The sequence below is a fragment of the Manacus vitellinus genome, unplaced genomic scaffold (assembly GCF_001715985.3).
Source record: "Manacus vitellinus isolate BGI_N305 unplaced genomic scaffold, ASM171598v3 scaffold_14_pilon, whole genome shotgun sequence".
Lineage (NCBI taxonomy): Eukaryota > Metazoa > Chordata > Aves > Passeriformes > Pipridae > Manacus > Manacus vitellinus.
This window is the reverse complement of record NW_021939063.1, coordinates 14,778,114-14,793,031: the sequence shown is the minus strand read 5'-3', so window position 1 is coordinate 14,793,031 and position 14,918 is coordinate 14,778,114. Positions and strand designations below refer to the sequence as shown.

The following is a 14,918-nucleotide window of genomic DNA, read 5'->3' as shown; positions in this document are numbered from 1 at the left end:
GTCTGTCCTGGGCCGGTGGCACTGCGGGCACACGCTGCGGGCAGTCGCGGGGGCTAATCCTGGGCGCTGGCTTCCAGAGGGAGCGGGAGCGCAGGAACAGCGACAAGTCAGAGGATGGATACCATTCCGATGGCGATTACGGAGAGCACGACTACAGGAACGATATTAACGATGAGAAAGAAAGCAAGACCATCATGTTGCGTGGGCTCCCCATCACGGTTACGGAGAACGATGTGAGTAGCCGGGCAGGGCTGTGCGGGAGCGGCGGCTGCTGCCATTTTGTTGAACGCTGCATCATGGTGGCCCCTCTCCAGCGCTGCCGAGCTGCCATTTTGAGTCCTGAAAGCGTTTGAACTGTCACTGTTAGAGTGACAGAGGTCAGTTCAGCGTTAACGACTTTCTTTCAAATGAAACAATCCGCGAATAGTTGTTTTTTCATGCATGTTTGAATGCTTTCTGCAAGAGTGGATTTTAAGCTACGTGCTGTTCGCTGCTTTTCTTTATTGGAGGGAAGAGGCAGGCGTTTGCTTCTTCCCACCGCAGCGAGAGGGGAGGGGGACTGAGACACAGAGGCAGCACTTCCTTCAGTTTTTCTGGTCTTTATTGAGGTCAGAAGTTGTGCCTGATGGGGTCTCACACAGACACCGAGCTCCTCAGCCAAGCACAGCCCCGCACAAAGCTGCTTTGTGCAGGCACGGCTGCGGGAGTCATAAAATGGCTGCTGCTGAGCTGACAGAGCAAGTATATGTGAGCTTGGTACTTGCTTGTCTAATTCCTTGAATAGAAAGATGTTAAAGCTTTAGGTTTTTTGATTGTAGTGTTAGGTTTTTTTTTCCTTCCTTGCTGGATTATTTTGGTTACCAAGCTGTACGCCCACAACTGTTATTTGAGGGTTAGCCCTGTAAAAGCTGAGCTATTCCAGTTTGTTTTCAGGCAGGCGACTCCTCTGCCTCTGAGGTGTTTGTGTGTTGATTGCTAACACAGAGAATGCTTTTGCACCGTTTCTGCGGCGTTTTGTTTTCCTTTTTTTTTTTTTTACTGATTACTTGCTGCCCTCCTAATATTGAATGTCTTAATCACCACTTACTGCTCTAATATTTTCACAAGCGTTTCAGAACACTTTTTGTTTCTGAGGTATTGATATTGTAGCTCTACAGTCGTGCAGTAACTGTAGCATAGTTTATATGAATGTTTAATTGTGGACTCATCTTGGGAGTGTAGGCAATGCATCTCAGAACTGCTAGTTGTTTTCTTAAGTTAACATTACTTCAACACTTCTGGCTGTGTATGCAATTTTCAGCTTTTTCCACATTTTTCATGAGAAAAAGCTACTTGCATTGAAGATACTAATTACAGTCAGCATAAAAATGAGTAGCTTAAGATCAGTTTTGATTCTGCTGAGCAACCTTGTTGTATGTAATGTCGTTTGAATTCTGTGAAAGCTGCTGAAAGACCTTTTGTCTTCTGCTGTGGCATTAAAAACTTGGTGTTTCTTTTTCCTCCATGCCTCCCCCAGCAATTTACGTGTCCTGTGCCGCAGCCTAAGCAGCTTTATTATAGCTGAAGAACTGACGTCTCTGTAGCGTTTTCTTTGAGGACACGTTCTTCACAAATCTGCTTTATCTCCTGAAAAACTGGAGGGGATCTATTAGAGGATGAGAACTTCAGCATGAGACTTAGCAATACATTCACCATGGAGCCCTGCAGTGTAGGCTGCTTGTGTTTCATTGCCAGGAGCGAGGGATATTTAGATATGCAGGGAGAGAGGGATGTTCCTCTTAAAAACTTGGGGTCAAGCATAGTGTTAGCCAAATCTAGCACAAATTACCTTGGAACACAACATCATAGGGATTCAGATTCTGGATGATTCTGTGGCCTGAGTGAGGATGATGGTTTAGTGTAACAAAGGGCTGTGTGGGCTCTCTGGTGCTCGTCAGAATCCTGTTGGGTTCTCCATAAAGGTTTTCTTTGTCTCTGAGACAGCACTGAGACTGTTGATGTTTTGTGTACCACTTGTATGTACTGTAGGTTGCTTTTGTGACTTCCAGCTGTCTGCCAAGATGTGAAAAATTTAACTGTTTGATCAAAATCTTACACAGATTCGCGAGCTTATTGAGTCCTTTGAAGGTCCTCAGCCTGCAGACGTGAGGCTGATGAAGAGAAAGACAGGTGAGAGCTCTTAATCCAGTTTTTGACATCACCTTCCTCTTCCCCAGCCCAAAAGAGTATCCAGAATTGTCCCCAAACTGCAAGCACATGCATTACCAAAAAAAAAAAAAACAAAAAAAAAAAGGGTTTGCCATGGCTAAGGAATGTGGCTTTTTGGAAGACTTATAGATAGCTGGTCAACATGTTAAAAGAAGTCTGTCTACAGGGGGTTTTGTTAACAGGTATTGGTAAGTAATAATAGTGTAAACCCATTTAATAATATGTAGTCTGTTGCATGGTTACCTTTAAACGTGGATTCGAATCGAGTGAAATGTAGCCAGTTAAGGCAGCTTGGTTCCTTGCCATGGCAAAATAACGAGCAGATCCCAGCAGTTGACGTCGCATTTGTAAAGCTGCTTTGTCATGAAGTAATGAAGCAGTTGGAGAGAGATTCGCCTGTTTTAAAGGAACTGACTAACACAAGTATCCCGTCTATATCTGAATGCTGTCTCTAGGTGTAAGCCGTGGTTTCGCCTTCGTGGAGTTTTATCACTTTCAAGATGCTACCAGCTGGATGGAAGCCAATCAGGTTGCTTCACTCACCAAGTCTAGATATTCCTGAAAATGGAACAAGTCTGTACAGTTAAAAAAAAAAAAAAAAGGAAAAAAATAGAGGTGGAAGGAGTGGTTTAAAATACTAAAAGCTTTGTATATATTAAAATTTGTAACAGTAGGACAAAATATAAGGAGAGAAATATTAGGAGAGAAAATTGACCATTTTGAGCACTCTCTGGTAAAATGTGTCGTTCTTTTAAATGGCTTGGTTGTGATTTAATTGGCTCATGAAGATTTGGCTAGTAGCCCTTAGAAAATCCTAGCTCATTTCCACTTGGTGTTTCCTTCTCTGCTGTCAGAGAAAGCACCGGATCTCCGTGTTACGTAGTTATTAACCCTGAAAGACAAGTGGCTGTTCCCCCACTTAAAGAGGGAGAACTGGCACTTCTAGAGGAAAAAGCATGTTTATCCAACTAAATTAGGTAGAGTGAGTTCTCACACCTGTTATTCTCTGTATTTTGGCTTTTTAGTTAGTGTGACTTCATCAGGAGCCAAAACACAGTAAGAGTCCTCTGGCTTGTTTTCCCATGAGGTTTTCCTGTGGTACTGCAGTTTCACTTGCTTTTGCTGCTTTTGAGTATTCATAACCTGTTTTAACAACAGACCTTAAAAATACTCTCAAAATGAGAAAACTATCAAGTCACTGTTTTCTCTTGCACCTGAGTATTTGATGCAAAGGTCCTGGGGCAGCATGATGAATAGTTTTCTGCTCTGTTTATGTTATAATAAAGCAATGGCACTGTAATGGGATTCACGGCAGTTCCAACAGATGGAACTTTTGTGCCTTGTGCTGGAATAATGTTTCACAAGTCCCACACCATGGGTGATGTTCCAGCCAGAGAGCAGCCTTCGGATTCTGTTTTCCTGACATGCTGCTCAGTAGATCTGGTGGATGCACTGAAAAGACCTATATCAAGAAATTAATGCTGAGCGCATTTTCAGAAATGAGATTATTTTAATGTATACAAAGCTGTACTGATCCGTAACTTATTGAAATATATTCAAATTCACTCCGGTAACCAGCCACCCCAGTAGTAGGGAAAACGTAGCCTGTCCCCAGCAGCCGGGTTGCTGACTTACATGACAGAATGATGTATTGCAACTATGCCAGCAGCCTTGTTTCTATGTGTGCACATCCAGTGAGTGCTGGGCCCTCCAACCCTCCCTCCTGCCGGTAGGAGCAATGGCTTTGCCCTATTTAGTTGTGCAGAATGTGAGAGCCTTATTCATGCTACGTGCTAGATCTGTCAGACCCTGTTGTCAGAAAAGCCACTGATCCTGACACTCTGTGGTACCTCTGCAGTAAATCAACCTGCAAAAAAAAATGGTTTTTCTGTTGCAATGTCTGGGGTTTGGCCTCTAACACGCACTTCCTCAGACATGCTTCCACCTGTTTGACCAAAATATGTTGATGGCCATATTTTGAAAGGGCATTCTGCATACCCATGCTTGGCAAAGCGTGAGGCTGAGAGTCAAGGCTTCTTAAATAGCTGTAAATTCCTAACTCCTCTGAAGTCAGAGTGAGAGGACATGCTGAAAGCATTATGAACTTTTCCTACCCCTGGAGAAGCTTCGCATGCAGTCTAGTTACTCATTTTGGAGAGCTCCTGCCTGAATGAAGAACACAAACCTCTCGTGCAGGCTTCCAATTGAACCAAGGCATTAGTCAAATGAAACCACTTGAGTTATGTTTCAGTTGATGCCACTTGTAATCCAGCCTTCAAGAAGTCTAAGCAGGGTCCCTTTGGGAGGAATTACTGTATTTTCAAAGGGACACTTCTGAAGTGTGCTTGGAAAAGTAATCCAAATATGGTGGTTAAAAGGTCTGGGGTATTTGGAGTAGGGGATGAAGTGAAGCAGTTACCTAAGGACATGTTTAAAAAGTTGCTCAGTGCTATACCAGCAGTGAATAGAAATGTGGGGGCAAAGAGACTCCTAAAAATGTGTTAATCCTGAACGCAACAGATTAGGACTTTGTCTCCTTCGAGACACTTCCTGGTTCCATGTCAGCGTTTAGTGTTTGGCAGCTTTTTCAACACTCCCTGATTCCGTTTATCTTTGCTCCACATCCCATTCTCTTACTGCCCTCGTCCTCCTCTCTGCAGGATTGGATGGGCAGGGTGTAGGTGGCCGTGGTTGTCCTCCACATCCTCCCCATATGTTGTCCATTTAATTCAGGAGCACTGATTCCTCCGAAGGGTGCTCTGCCATGGGAAAATTAACATTTGTGTCTCGATACAGGAATAATTGAAACCACTTCTTTTGCAGAAAAAGCTGGTGATTCAAGGGAAGCAGATCGCAATGCACTACAGCAACCCCAGACCTAAATTTGAGGACTGGCTTTGCAACAAGGTACAACGTGTGTTTTTGTTGGAGGAAGTTTGTCTTGACTCGGTGCTCTCCACTAGCTCAGTGGTTTGAACAAAGTGACACGTGATTCAGATGCCCTCCTACTGTCCATAGGACATGGTAGGCATAGTGAGATGAGGGAAGGAAAAAGATTCGTAGCTGTGATGGCCATGGAGACAGAGAGACAGCAGTGTTGCCCCCAGAGACACACAGATGGGCATGAGCTGTCCTTGATACTGAGTATGAAGTCATTAGATGATGACTAATCTAGTGTCAAAAAGCTGCTGTTCTGCTACAACCTGCTGTGCACTGCTCGTTTAACCTCTCAAAGGTGAGATGATTTAGTAAGATGAAGACCAGGCTGTTCTGTCAGCCTTTAACTACACCTTTTACCCATAAAGTAAACTTACTCCCCAGCCTGTGTTCCATTGTGCTTTTAAAAGTAGTTACTGTGCCTGGGATTGTAAGTTAAAGACCACACAGTTAAAATAACTAACTGATTTGGGATGACTAGGGAAAAAGTAGCTGGGATGTTCTGAAAAGCAGCTGTGGTGCAGATAAGGGTGGCTTTTGATGTTCTGGATTAATGTGGTGGGTTTAGCTTTGTTGTGTTATTTTGTGTGAATGTCTGAGTTTTGTTATTTTACAGCAACTGCAGCATTATTAAAAATTATCCAAGTTCTTACTGGTCTTCTCTTGTTCATCATAGTGCTGCCTCTACAACTTCAGAAGGAGACTAAAATGCTTCCGCTGTGGAGCAGACAAATTTGGTATGTTATCTCGATCTCTTTATTGTGTTTGATTTTGTGGGAAATCCTGACCTGTGTAGGAAGCAAAGTTTATTGTAGGTCCTAGACTGGCTTGTGAAATTCGAGCTTGACTAAATGAGCCATGTCCTGACTAAAATATTTTCTCTTCTTACGAAGATTCAGAACAGGAGGTACCACCTGGAGCAGCAGAAGCCGTTCAGTCTGTGGATTATTATTGTGATAGTAAGTTATCTTTGACTTATTGTAGAATATGAAATGTATACATGTGAACGTAAAATGTATTGTAGAATGTGAAATGTACTACAAGTCCTTCCCATACCACAGCCTGCCCGCTGAAGGACATGAAATACTCTGCCGAGCCTTAATGTGTGCACTGATGTTGTACCTCTTCTCCCCAGCCATCATTCTCCGAAACATTGCTCCTCACACGGTAGTGGAATCCATCATGACTGCCTTGTCTCCGTACGCATCCCTGGCCGTCAACAATATTCGTCTTATCAAAGACAAGCAGACCCAGCAGAACAGAGGCTTTGCGTTTGTGCAGCTGTCGTCTGCCATGGTGAGGGCCTTACTCATGTGCTCAAGAGAAACAGCAGGTTAACCTGCTTTTCTGGCTGCAGCATTTAGAGGTCTTGAGCTGTCTGAAGGACTGCCCCAGATCTCTGAGGGTTAATGGACATTCAGTGTGTCAGAGCTGTTCATCAGTAGCTGCAGTTTGAAAGAAGATGGTCTGGGATTTTTTGTTCACAAAAATTAAGATCTGGGGCATATCATGTGGGAGAAGGTGCATGGAATTAGGCTTCTTCCACCTTGAGAAAGGAGGGGGAGGCAGATGTTGCTCTTCTCTGCAGCATCCAGTGGGAGGTTGTGGGGACAGCAGACGACAATATATTGTCGAGTATACATAGATAGGACAATGGGGAACAGTCATAAATTGAAACATGGGAAATTGCAGTGAGGTACAAGGAAAACTTCTTAAGTTTCAGGGAGGTTAGGTACTGGCATGAGGTCCCTGAAGAGTGCTGGAGTCTGTGTTTCTAGAGGTACATGTGGCACTGAGGGATGTGGTTTAGTGGTGGACTTGGCAGTGCTGGATTAGCAGTTGGACTTGATGATCTTCAAGGTCCTTTCCAACCTAAATAATGAGTCTATATACCAAACTTGATCAGCAGTATGATCTGTTTGGATCTTCTTCAGTCAAAGTGGAGCAGGTTGTTGGACTTAAATGTGTGCCTGATCTCAATCTTGCTGGCCTCCCGTTTGGAGTAATTTGGGGCTTTATAAAGCTAAGATTTTGGAATGTTTTTCATACTGAACAACCCATGGAAAAGCTCAGTATATGATTGGTTGCACTGTGCATGTGTATAGCATGAAGAGATGGAGGTGTTCTTATGACTTAAGCTCTTTTCAGCAGCTGCATGTGAAAAGGTGGAGCTTTGGGAACTTCTGAATCCCCCTCAGTAACCTGCCTTTCATAATAATGAGTATTTCTTATTGTAGGATGCTTCTCAACTGCTGCAGATTTTACAAAGTCTTCAGCCACCGTTAAAAATTGACGGCAAAACAATTGGTGTTGACTTTGCAAAGAGTGCCAGAAAGTGAGTTGCAATAGCAGTCGATTATGGTTTTTGGTTTTTTATTCACACTTCCCCCCCATTTATATTGGAGGTTTATTGTTGTCACCCAGGCTTTTATTAAGATTATTCTAAATTATTCTAACTCCAGAGTTTTGTTTCCCTTATGTATCCTGTGTTGCATGCATCCTGCTTTTCACTGTGTACAAGGAGAGTGAAAGCAGTATTTCCCACCTCCCCTTTTTCCAGTCCTCTGAAGATAACAGCATAACTGCTTGTGTGCATAGCACACTTGTTTCCTTGGAGACCCACTGACTTATTACTGACTGGACAACAATGAACCTGAAGTTCCTTTGCTTGCCAAGCAGTGCTTTGGCTCATTCATTACATTCAAAATGTTTTATAACTGCCAAGAAATCCACGTGTAGGGGCAGACGACCTCCTTGCAAAGGGAGACACTTCAGAACGAAAACAACATTTACTGAGATGGCTGATTTTTGTGATTGCAGAGACCTGCTTCTCCCAGACGGTAACAGAGTCAGCGCCTTCTCTGTGGCAAGTACAGCCATCGCTGCAGCTCAGTGGTCATCCACTCAGGTATGACTTGGGGGCTGTTGCTCATAGACCACATAATTTCCCTGCTGGCCACTTGCCTGATTGAATTGACCAGTGGCAGATCTGGCTTTGACACATCTGCTCTGACAGTTAGTTTGGAGCCTAAGCAGTGTTGAAATTCTTAAATGCAGTAACTTACCTGTTCCTGACAAAAATCACCTTGCTTGAATTTCAGCCACAGACTGGAGAGGGCAGCACCCTTGACTACAGCTACCTCCAGTCAGGACAGGATGGCTACTCACAGTATGCTCAGGTTAGTAGTGGAGGTTGTGCTGTAACCAGTAGGTTGTTGTAAGTTGAGTATCCACTCACCTTGTGTTGTCATTCATTTCCCTTTTTAGTATTCCCAGGATTATCAGCAGTACTACCAAAATCAAGGAGTGTTGGACACAGACACAGCTACCATATCAGGTAGTGCTGATATGTAATTGTTTGTAATGCTAATTTTGAAATAGTGATAGTATTTTGCCTCAGCCTTTATGTTATTTTGCTGTGTAAAAGGAGACTTGGCTTATTTTGCTTTCGAGGCGTCTGAGGTTGTGTTGATAGAGAACTGTAACAGATTTGCTGAAGTGCAACTGCTTGTGCAAGATGAGAGGGAAACCTCTGTTTCAAACTGTTGGCAAAGGCCTTGAACTCATGAGAACAATGTGAGCAGCCCTAGCAAGTGTTCAGCACTAGCGTTGTCAGAGGCCAGGAATTGCTGACTTTGGGAACAGAATATTTCCTCCCGAAAAGGAAACTATTCCTTGTCTGTGTAGAAAATACTCACTGTGTATCTGTCTCCTTTTGAATGCTTATTGCCTTGTTTGGCTGCTCGAGCTGGAATTAGGAGCTGAAACTATAAACAAAGTAATTTTAGCCCTAGGATGCAGTCTTGTTTTACAAATTAGCGGGCTTACGCATTACCGCTCTCTGTTGGCAGGAGCTCCGGTCACTACCACCACAGCTGCAGTTGTGTCCCAGAGTCCTCAGCTGTATAATCAGCAGACAAACTCACCTGACTCTCCGGTAATTACAGCACTGATGAGTCCTTGCTGTCAAAGCCAGGGTTATGTGGGATATAGGCTCAGCTGTAGCCTTTGCTTTTTAAAGTGGGTGGTACAGAAAGCGGCTGAGTGTCCATGGGTTAGTCACTGCGCTTGTGTTTGCAAGTCACCTGCCATTTGTTTTCTGTGATCGTTTTGCTCTTTGGTGAAGGTGAGTGCCAGGTGTCCTGGTGAGGAGGAGTTGGCTGTTGTAGCGTGGGGTGGGCTGCTCATGCCTTGGCTCGCTGTCCTTGTTTTCTTGCACCTTGGTGACAGATTTTCTAATGGAGGTTGCCGGCTTGGGGTTTTTTTTCAGACACAATCAGCACCACCTACCACTAGCACGCAGGCACAGGCGGCTCCCCCGACTGGCGTCGTGCCTGGAACCAAGTACGGTAAGTGCTCGGGAGCTGCTCGTGGGGACAGGTTTCTGTCACTGTGTAGCAAGAGAGGGACTCGGCTCTGGCCGAGTGCTCTGTCACCGTGTGTCGTGGTGAAGCTGCCCCTGGAACGCGTTCGCTGCACGGTTGTTTAAGAGCCCTTTACAGACGTGTCTGCCGTCGTGGCTGCTAAATAATCTCCGAATTTTACCTGAAATGTAGAAAGATACCTGTCTGAATTCGTCTGGAACGACCATGTCCCACACTTTAATTTTTTTACAGCTGTCCCTGACACTTCCACCTACCAATATGATGAATCTTCAGGATATTATTATGATCCTATAACAGGGCTCTACTATGATCCTAATTCCCAGGTAAACACAAGTTCTTCCCACATGTCTTAACTGTTAAGGTCCATTAGTTTCCTATCTCTCATCATATGAGTGACATTTGAAGTGCACAACATACCAAATGTTGCAGATAACTCTCGGCAGTGTGTGTAGAGCTGGGACTTGACTTCCCCCTGGTATAGCCCTTCATTTTTCTTTCCTTTCCTTAATTTTCCTCCAAATTTGGCCCATATAGGATTAGCACTTGTCACAGCCACTGTAACTGAGCTATGTCGTTGCGGAGTGCCCAGCAAAGTGCACCCAGCTCTGGGCTCTGGTGGGTCGTCTCTTGGGAGAAGCAAAAGGTTCTCCGTAGTGCTGTTGGGCAGCACCGCCTGTGTTTGGGGACAGAGGCTTCAGCCACTTCCTGTCTTTTGACTCCTCTGTGGAGTCTGCAGAACTTGTTTGGACTCTACAAAACGCCTTCCCGTGTGATGCAGTAGTCTGAATCAGCTTGCTTGGGTTCTCCCGTGGACACCGAGCTCATGTGAGTTGTTTTAACTGTCTACCTCTCCTTCCCTCTGGCAGTATTACTACAATGCCTTAACCCAGCAGTACCTGTACTGGGATGGCGAGAAGGAGACGTACATGCCTGCTGCAGAAGGTGTCACGTACCAACAGACAGCTACCACAACCACCACCAAAGAAGTGAAGGAGAAGAAAGAGAAGCCTAAAAGTAAAACAGCTCAACAGGTAAACGACAGAATGGGATCACAACGGGGATGAAGTGTTCTGTGGAATGTGATAATAGTTCTCCTTTTTCATGGCAAAGGAAATCCTAGGTTATTAAATGGGGGTGCATGCCTGCAATTTGCAGGCATTGTAGGGGGCTGAGGAGAGGTGGAGTTGGCAAGGCTTCAGTGCAGAAATAAGCTCTGCATAGGAGGAGTGCTTATGGAATCCTGCCAGGACCAGTGGGAGTATAACTGAGCCGTCACTTAGAGGATTAGCTTGATAAGAAGGGTTTGTACAGTAAAAGCAGCAAGCTGCGGTATCTTTGAACACTGTATACAGGGAAACAGCTGCACTACATCCAGTGTGCCGGGATTTAAAAATAAAAGGTAGTGGGTTGACTTCTTCTGAAACTGCATGTGAGATTAAATGTGTGTCATAAGAGATTGATAGCTGTGAGGGAAGCTGTGTGAGCAAACCACTCGGCATTTCAGATTGCTAAAGACATGGAGCGCTGGGCAAAGAGTTTGAACAAGCAGAAAGAGAACTTCAAGAACAGCTTCCAGCCACTGAGCACCAGGGAGGAGGAGCGGAAGGAGTCAGCAGCTGCAGATGCAGGCTTTGCACTCTTTGAGAAAAAGGTGAAGGTGCTGGCAGTGGTGTGTGGCAGGGGGGTGGTGTGGCAGAGAGCTCAGTTCTCATGATGGTCTTGTCTCATCCAGGGAGCTCTGTCTGAGCGACAGCAGATCTTGCCAGAGGTGTTGAAAAACGGGGATGATGAAAATCCACTGAAGGTGAGTGTGATACCTGGCAGAGGTGTTACCAAAGGTTACTGGTAAAGCACTGGAGAGGAGCTCTAGCAGATACTTGCTTTCCAGCCTGCATGTCCATGATATCACCTGTAAAAAGTGGTGGTTGCAGTGATGATGGGTGCAAGTGCAATATGGTGAGTGACTGAGATACGCTGAGAAAGGCTGTGATTCCTTCTAACCTCAAGATCTCAGCTGAGGTTTTGAGGTTTCTAAATATGGCATACTTAAAAGTATTTGGCTAGTGGAAAATAAGTCTAACAGCCATGTAGCATGTGGTTCTTTTGAGCTGCAGTGCTATAAAAATGTGGGCCATTACTGAATAGAACACGGACCCTTGCAACAGAGATGGCAGGGAAGTCTGAAATACTGAACACTACCTTTGCTTCAGTCTTCACTGCCAAGGCCAGCCCTTTGGAATCTGCCCCAGGAGAACACAAGAACTATCACTGTGAGGGTGACTGAGCACTGGAACAGGTTTTGTAGAGAGGTTGTGGAGTCTCCTTCCCTGGAGATACTTAAAGGTTGTCAGAACACACTCCTGAGCAGTGTGTGCTGGGGGACCCTGCTTGAGCAGGGAGGTCATTCTAGATGGCCTCCAGTGGTCTCTTCCAGACTTACCCATTCTGTGATTTCATCCTTAGCAATGGTAGAGCAGTGCTCCTCCTGTGATAAACACACATCTGCTGCCAACTGTTGGCACTGCCCTTAATGCTGTCCTTCCTTTCCAGCGTGGCCTCGTGGCTGCCTACAGCGGTGACAGCGATAACGATGAGGACTTACTGGAAAGAATGGAGAATGAGGAAGAGAAGCTGACTGACTGGAAGAAGATGGCTTGTCTGTTGTGTAGAAGGCAGTTCCCAAACAAAGATGCTCTGATTAGGCATCAGCAGCTATCTGACTTGCACAAGGTATTTGCACTATGTGGTCAGGAAGGTACTTGGATGCCATAATTCAGTGTGTAAACCGAAGCCACGATGCATATTGCTGTTTGAAAACTGTTAAAAATAGGTGCAAGTGGATTGTTGCTCTCCCAAAATTCAGCTACTTTAAAAGAACTGTTGTGCACTTCATGTTGTTAAAGTGAATCTCTCTTCTTGTTTCAGCAAAACATGGATATCTATAGAAGATCAAAGCTTTCTGAGCAGGAACTTGAAGCCTTGGAGCTGCGTGAGAGGGAGGTCAGTGTTGAGATGAGCAGATGAGTAGCTAATGGAAAACCTGCATAGGTGATCTGTTGAGCTCTCCTTATCCTGACACACGTCACTCGGAATAATCCTCGTAAGCCAACCCCTTCTCCGGTCAAGGTTCAGAGCTGCCCTGTTACATGGAAAAAAGTGTCCCATAAACCACAGCTACTGCTTAGCAGGGAAGGGTCATTCCACCTCCAGCTCAGGGCTGCTAGACTGGGACCAGAAACTTTCGTACCTCAGTGCAGCTTCAGATGTTCTCCAGGGACTTGGGTCTGTGGTTTTAATTTTAGTGGGCTACAATATATAGCTTTCTGCAGCAGCAGGCATTTAGCTGACTCCCATAGCTCAAAGATGAACAGAAGTGTCTTGGAATCCATGGTAACTGTGTTTGCTTTATGCAGATGAAATACAGAGACAGAGCGGCTGAGAGGCGGGAGAAGTATGGCATCCCAGAGCCCCCGGAGCCCAAGCGCAAGAAGGTCTATGATGCTGGCACAGTGTATGTATCCAAAGCTGCTCACCCATGGCTTCAGTGCACAATGAGCAGTTAGGTTTACTCATCTCTTCTTCCTGCAGGAATTACGAGCAGCCCACCAAAGATGGCCTCGACAACAGTAATATTGGCAACAAGATGCTGCAGGCCATGGGCTGGAGGGAAGGTTCAGGCTTGGGAAGGAAATGTCAGGGCATCACAGCACCCATTGAGGTAAGAGGGATGTCTCCTTGAGGAGGTTTGGTGCTTTTCTTTCTTTTTAACCAGAAGCAGTTGCTGCTCAAGATCTCTGGAGGAATAAGCTCTGCCATTCACAGTAAAGCTGCCACTGTTCACGTTGGCTCTTGCACCCGTTTGTCCCATCAGGTGCTAAAGCAGAGGCAGGGCTGTGCTTCCTTTCTTTGGCACTTCACTCCTGAGGATCTGTGACAGTGGTACCCCAGAATGGGCTTCGTCCTGTTGCCTTTCCTGGCCTTGCATACACTGTTAGGAACTGTTCTGTGCAGTTTCATTCCTGCTCCTGTTGGGGTGGGGTCAGAGTAGCGTGAAGGCAGTGAACATGAAGTGGTGTGTGTACTCTGGTCTCCTGTGTCTGTGTTTATGGCTGTGGGGATCCACACGGGAACTTGGGAAGGTTGGCTGGACTGATGAGTTTTTTGGCAGTGCCCTCATGGTGATGTGGCCACTCACTGCAGAGCTGAAACGTGTCTCTTCCCCTACAGGCCCAAGTACGAATGAGAGGAGCTGGCTTGGGAGCCAAGGGCAGTTCCTACGGCGTCTCCACTGCGGATTCGTACAAAGATGCCGTGCGGAAAGCCATGTTCGCCCGCTTCACGGAGATGGAGTAACACCTCTGGCCTGCGAAGCACTTCCTCGTTAGCAAGAACTGACTGTTAATCTCTGTAGCCTTGGTGACCTGGCTATATTCTGGTTTTGGTTTAGAGCTGACCATTTCATTCCCTTGGACATTGTTCCCTGCTCGGCATGTAACACTTCCATGAGCAGATTGTTTGAACTGACCCAACTTCATGCTGGAGAGCTCCTCGTTAGACCAAGGGGGACACTGATCTTTGTATGGTCGTGTATATAGTGTAATGTATTCTGTGTTTTAGTGTGTTGTCCAGCTGCTGCTCCTGCCCTCTGGAGCAGCAGCAGGACCTGTTAGCTGTGGTTTCAGTCTCTGCTCTCCTTTTGTTGTATTGTCTGTCTTTGTTTTTTTGGAAAATTTTCCTGTACATTTTGTATGATACATCTTTGTATAGACTTTTTGAAGACTTTGATTCTAGTTGCCAGTTTGGCTCATTTCCAAAAGAAATACATCCAGAAATTATCCTATTTCTGTTTGTTGGTGGGTGAATGAAGAATTAAGTTGCCAATGCTGCTTGTCCTTTCTGTCATTCTACTTCTTCTTTGATGAGACTTCATCCTGGAGTCTGCTCCACATGGCCCTCAGCTCGCCTCCCTCCTTTTATCTCTGTACTGTGCCTTGTTACCAGTGTCTTTCTCACAGCTCCAGCATGGATGGTGGCTGGTGGAGTGTCAGATCTCTGTGTAGCCCTTCCTGTCAGAGCTGTAGGAGCAGGAGAGAACCAGCAGCAGTGTCTGCAGCTTGTGGTCCTGCCCAGGAGTCTCTACTGGCCCGGTGGGGGGCCAGAATGTGTGGCACCTGTGGGGAGGTTCCTGTGCTCCACCTCAGCTTCCTCTGGCCTCCCTGGACACAGCGTGGGGAGCTGCTGCAGGCTGGGTGACAGTGAACCTTGTCCTTCCTGAGGTGTCTTGCAGCTGTTCATTACTGCCTTCCTGTTCCTCTGCCTGTGTTGTGCCTGCCTTGTCCATCCTGTCCTCTTCCCAAGAACCAAGATAAGCAGGGCAAGGCTCAGCCC

The 14,918-nt window shown here is 45.7% G+C and overlaps 1 protein-coding gene across 1 annotated transcript; it reads left to right on the top strand.

Annotated features, from left to right (window-relative positions):
• Nucleotides 1-35: 35 nt before the first annotated feature.
• RBM5 (RNA binding motif protein 5) lies at nt 36-14,411 on the top strand (the record flags this gene model as incomplete). Its single annotated transcript, XM_025894718.2, has 22 exons — nt 36-233; nt 2,100-2,169; nt 2,664-2,737; nt 5,032-5,115; nt 5,822-5,882; nt 6,039-6,104; nt 6,281-6,441; nt 7,383-7,480; nt 7,966-8,053; nt 8,247-8,324; nt 8,413-8,482; nt 8,997-9,082; nt 9,416-9,494; nt 9,762-9,853; nt 10,397-10,561; nt 11,035-11,181; nt 11,263-11,334; nt 12,081-12,260; nt 12,456-12,530; nt 12,944-13,041; nt 13,119-13,248; nt 13,758-14,411. Coding segments are annotated over 22 exons (2,298 nt in total), but the record flags the coding sequence as incomplete, so codon positions are not given.
• Between the last annotated feature and the right edge of the window lie 507 nt (nt 14,412-14,918).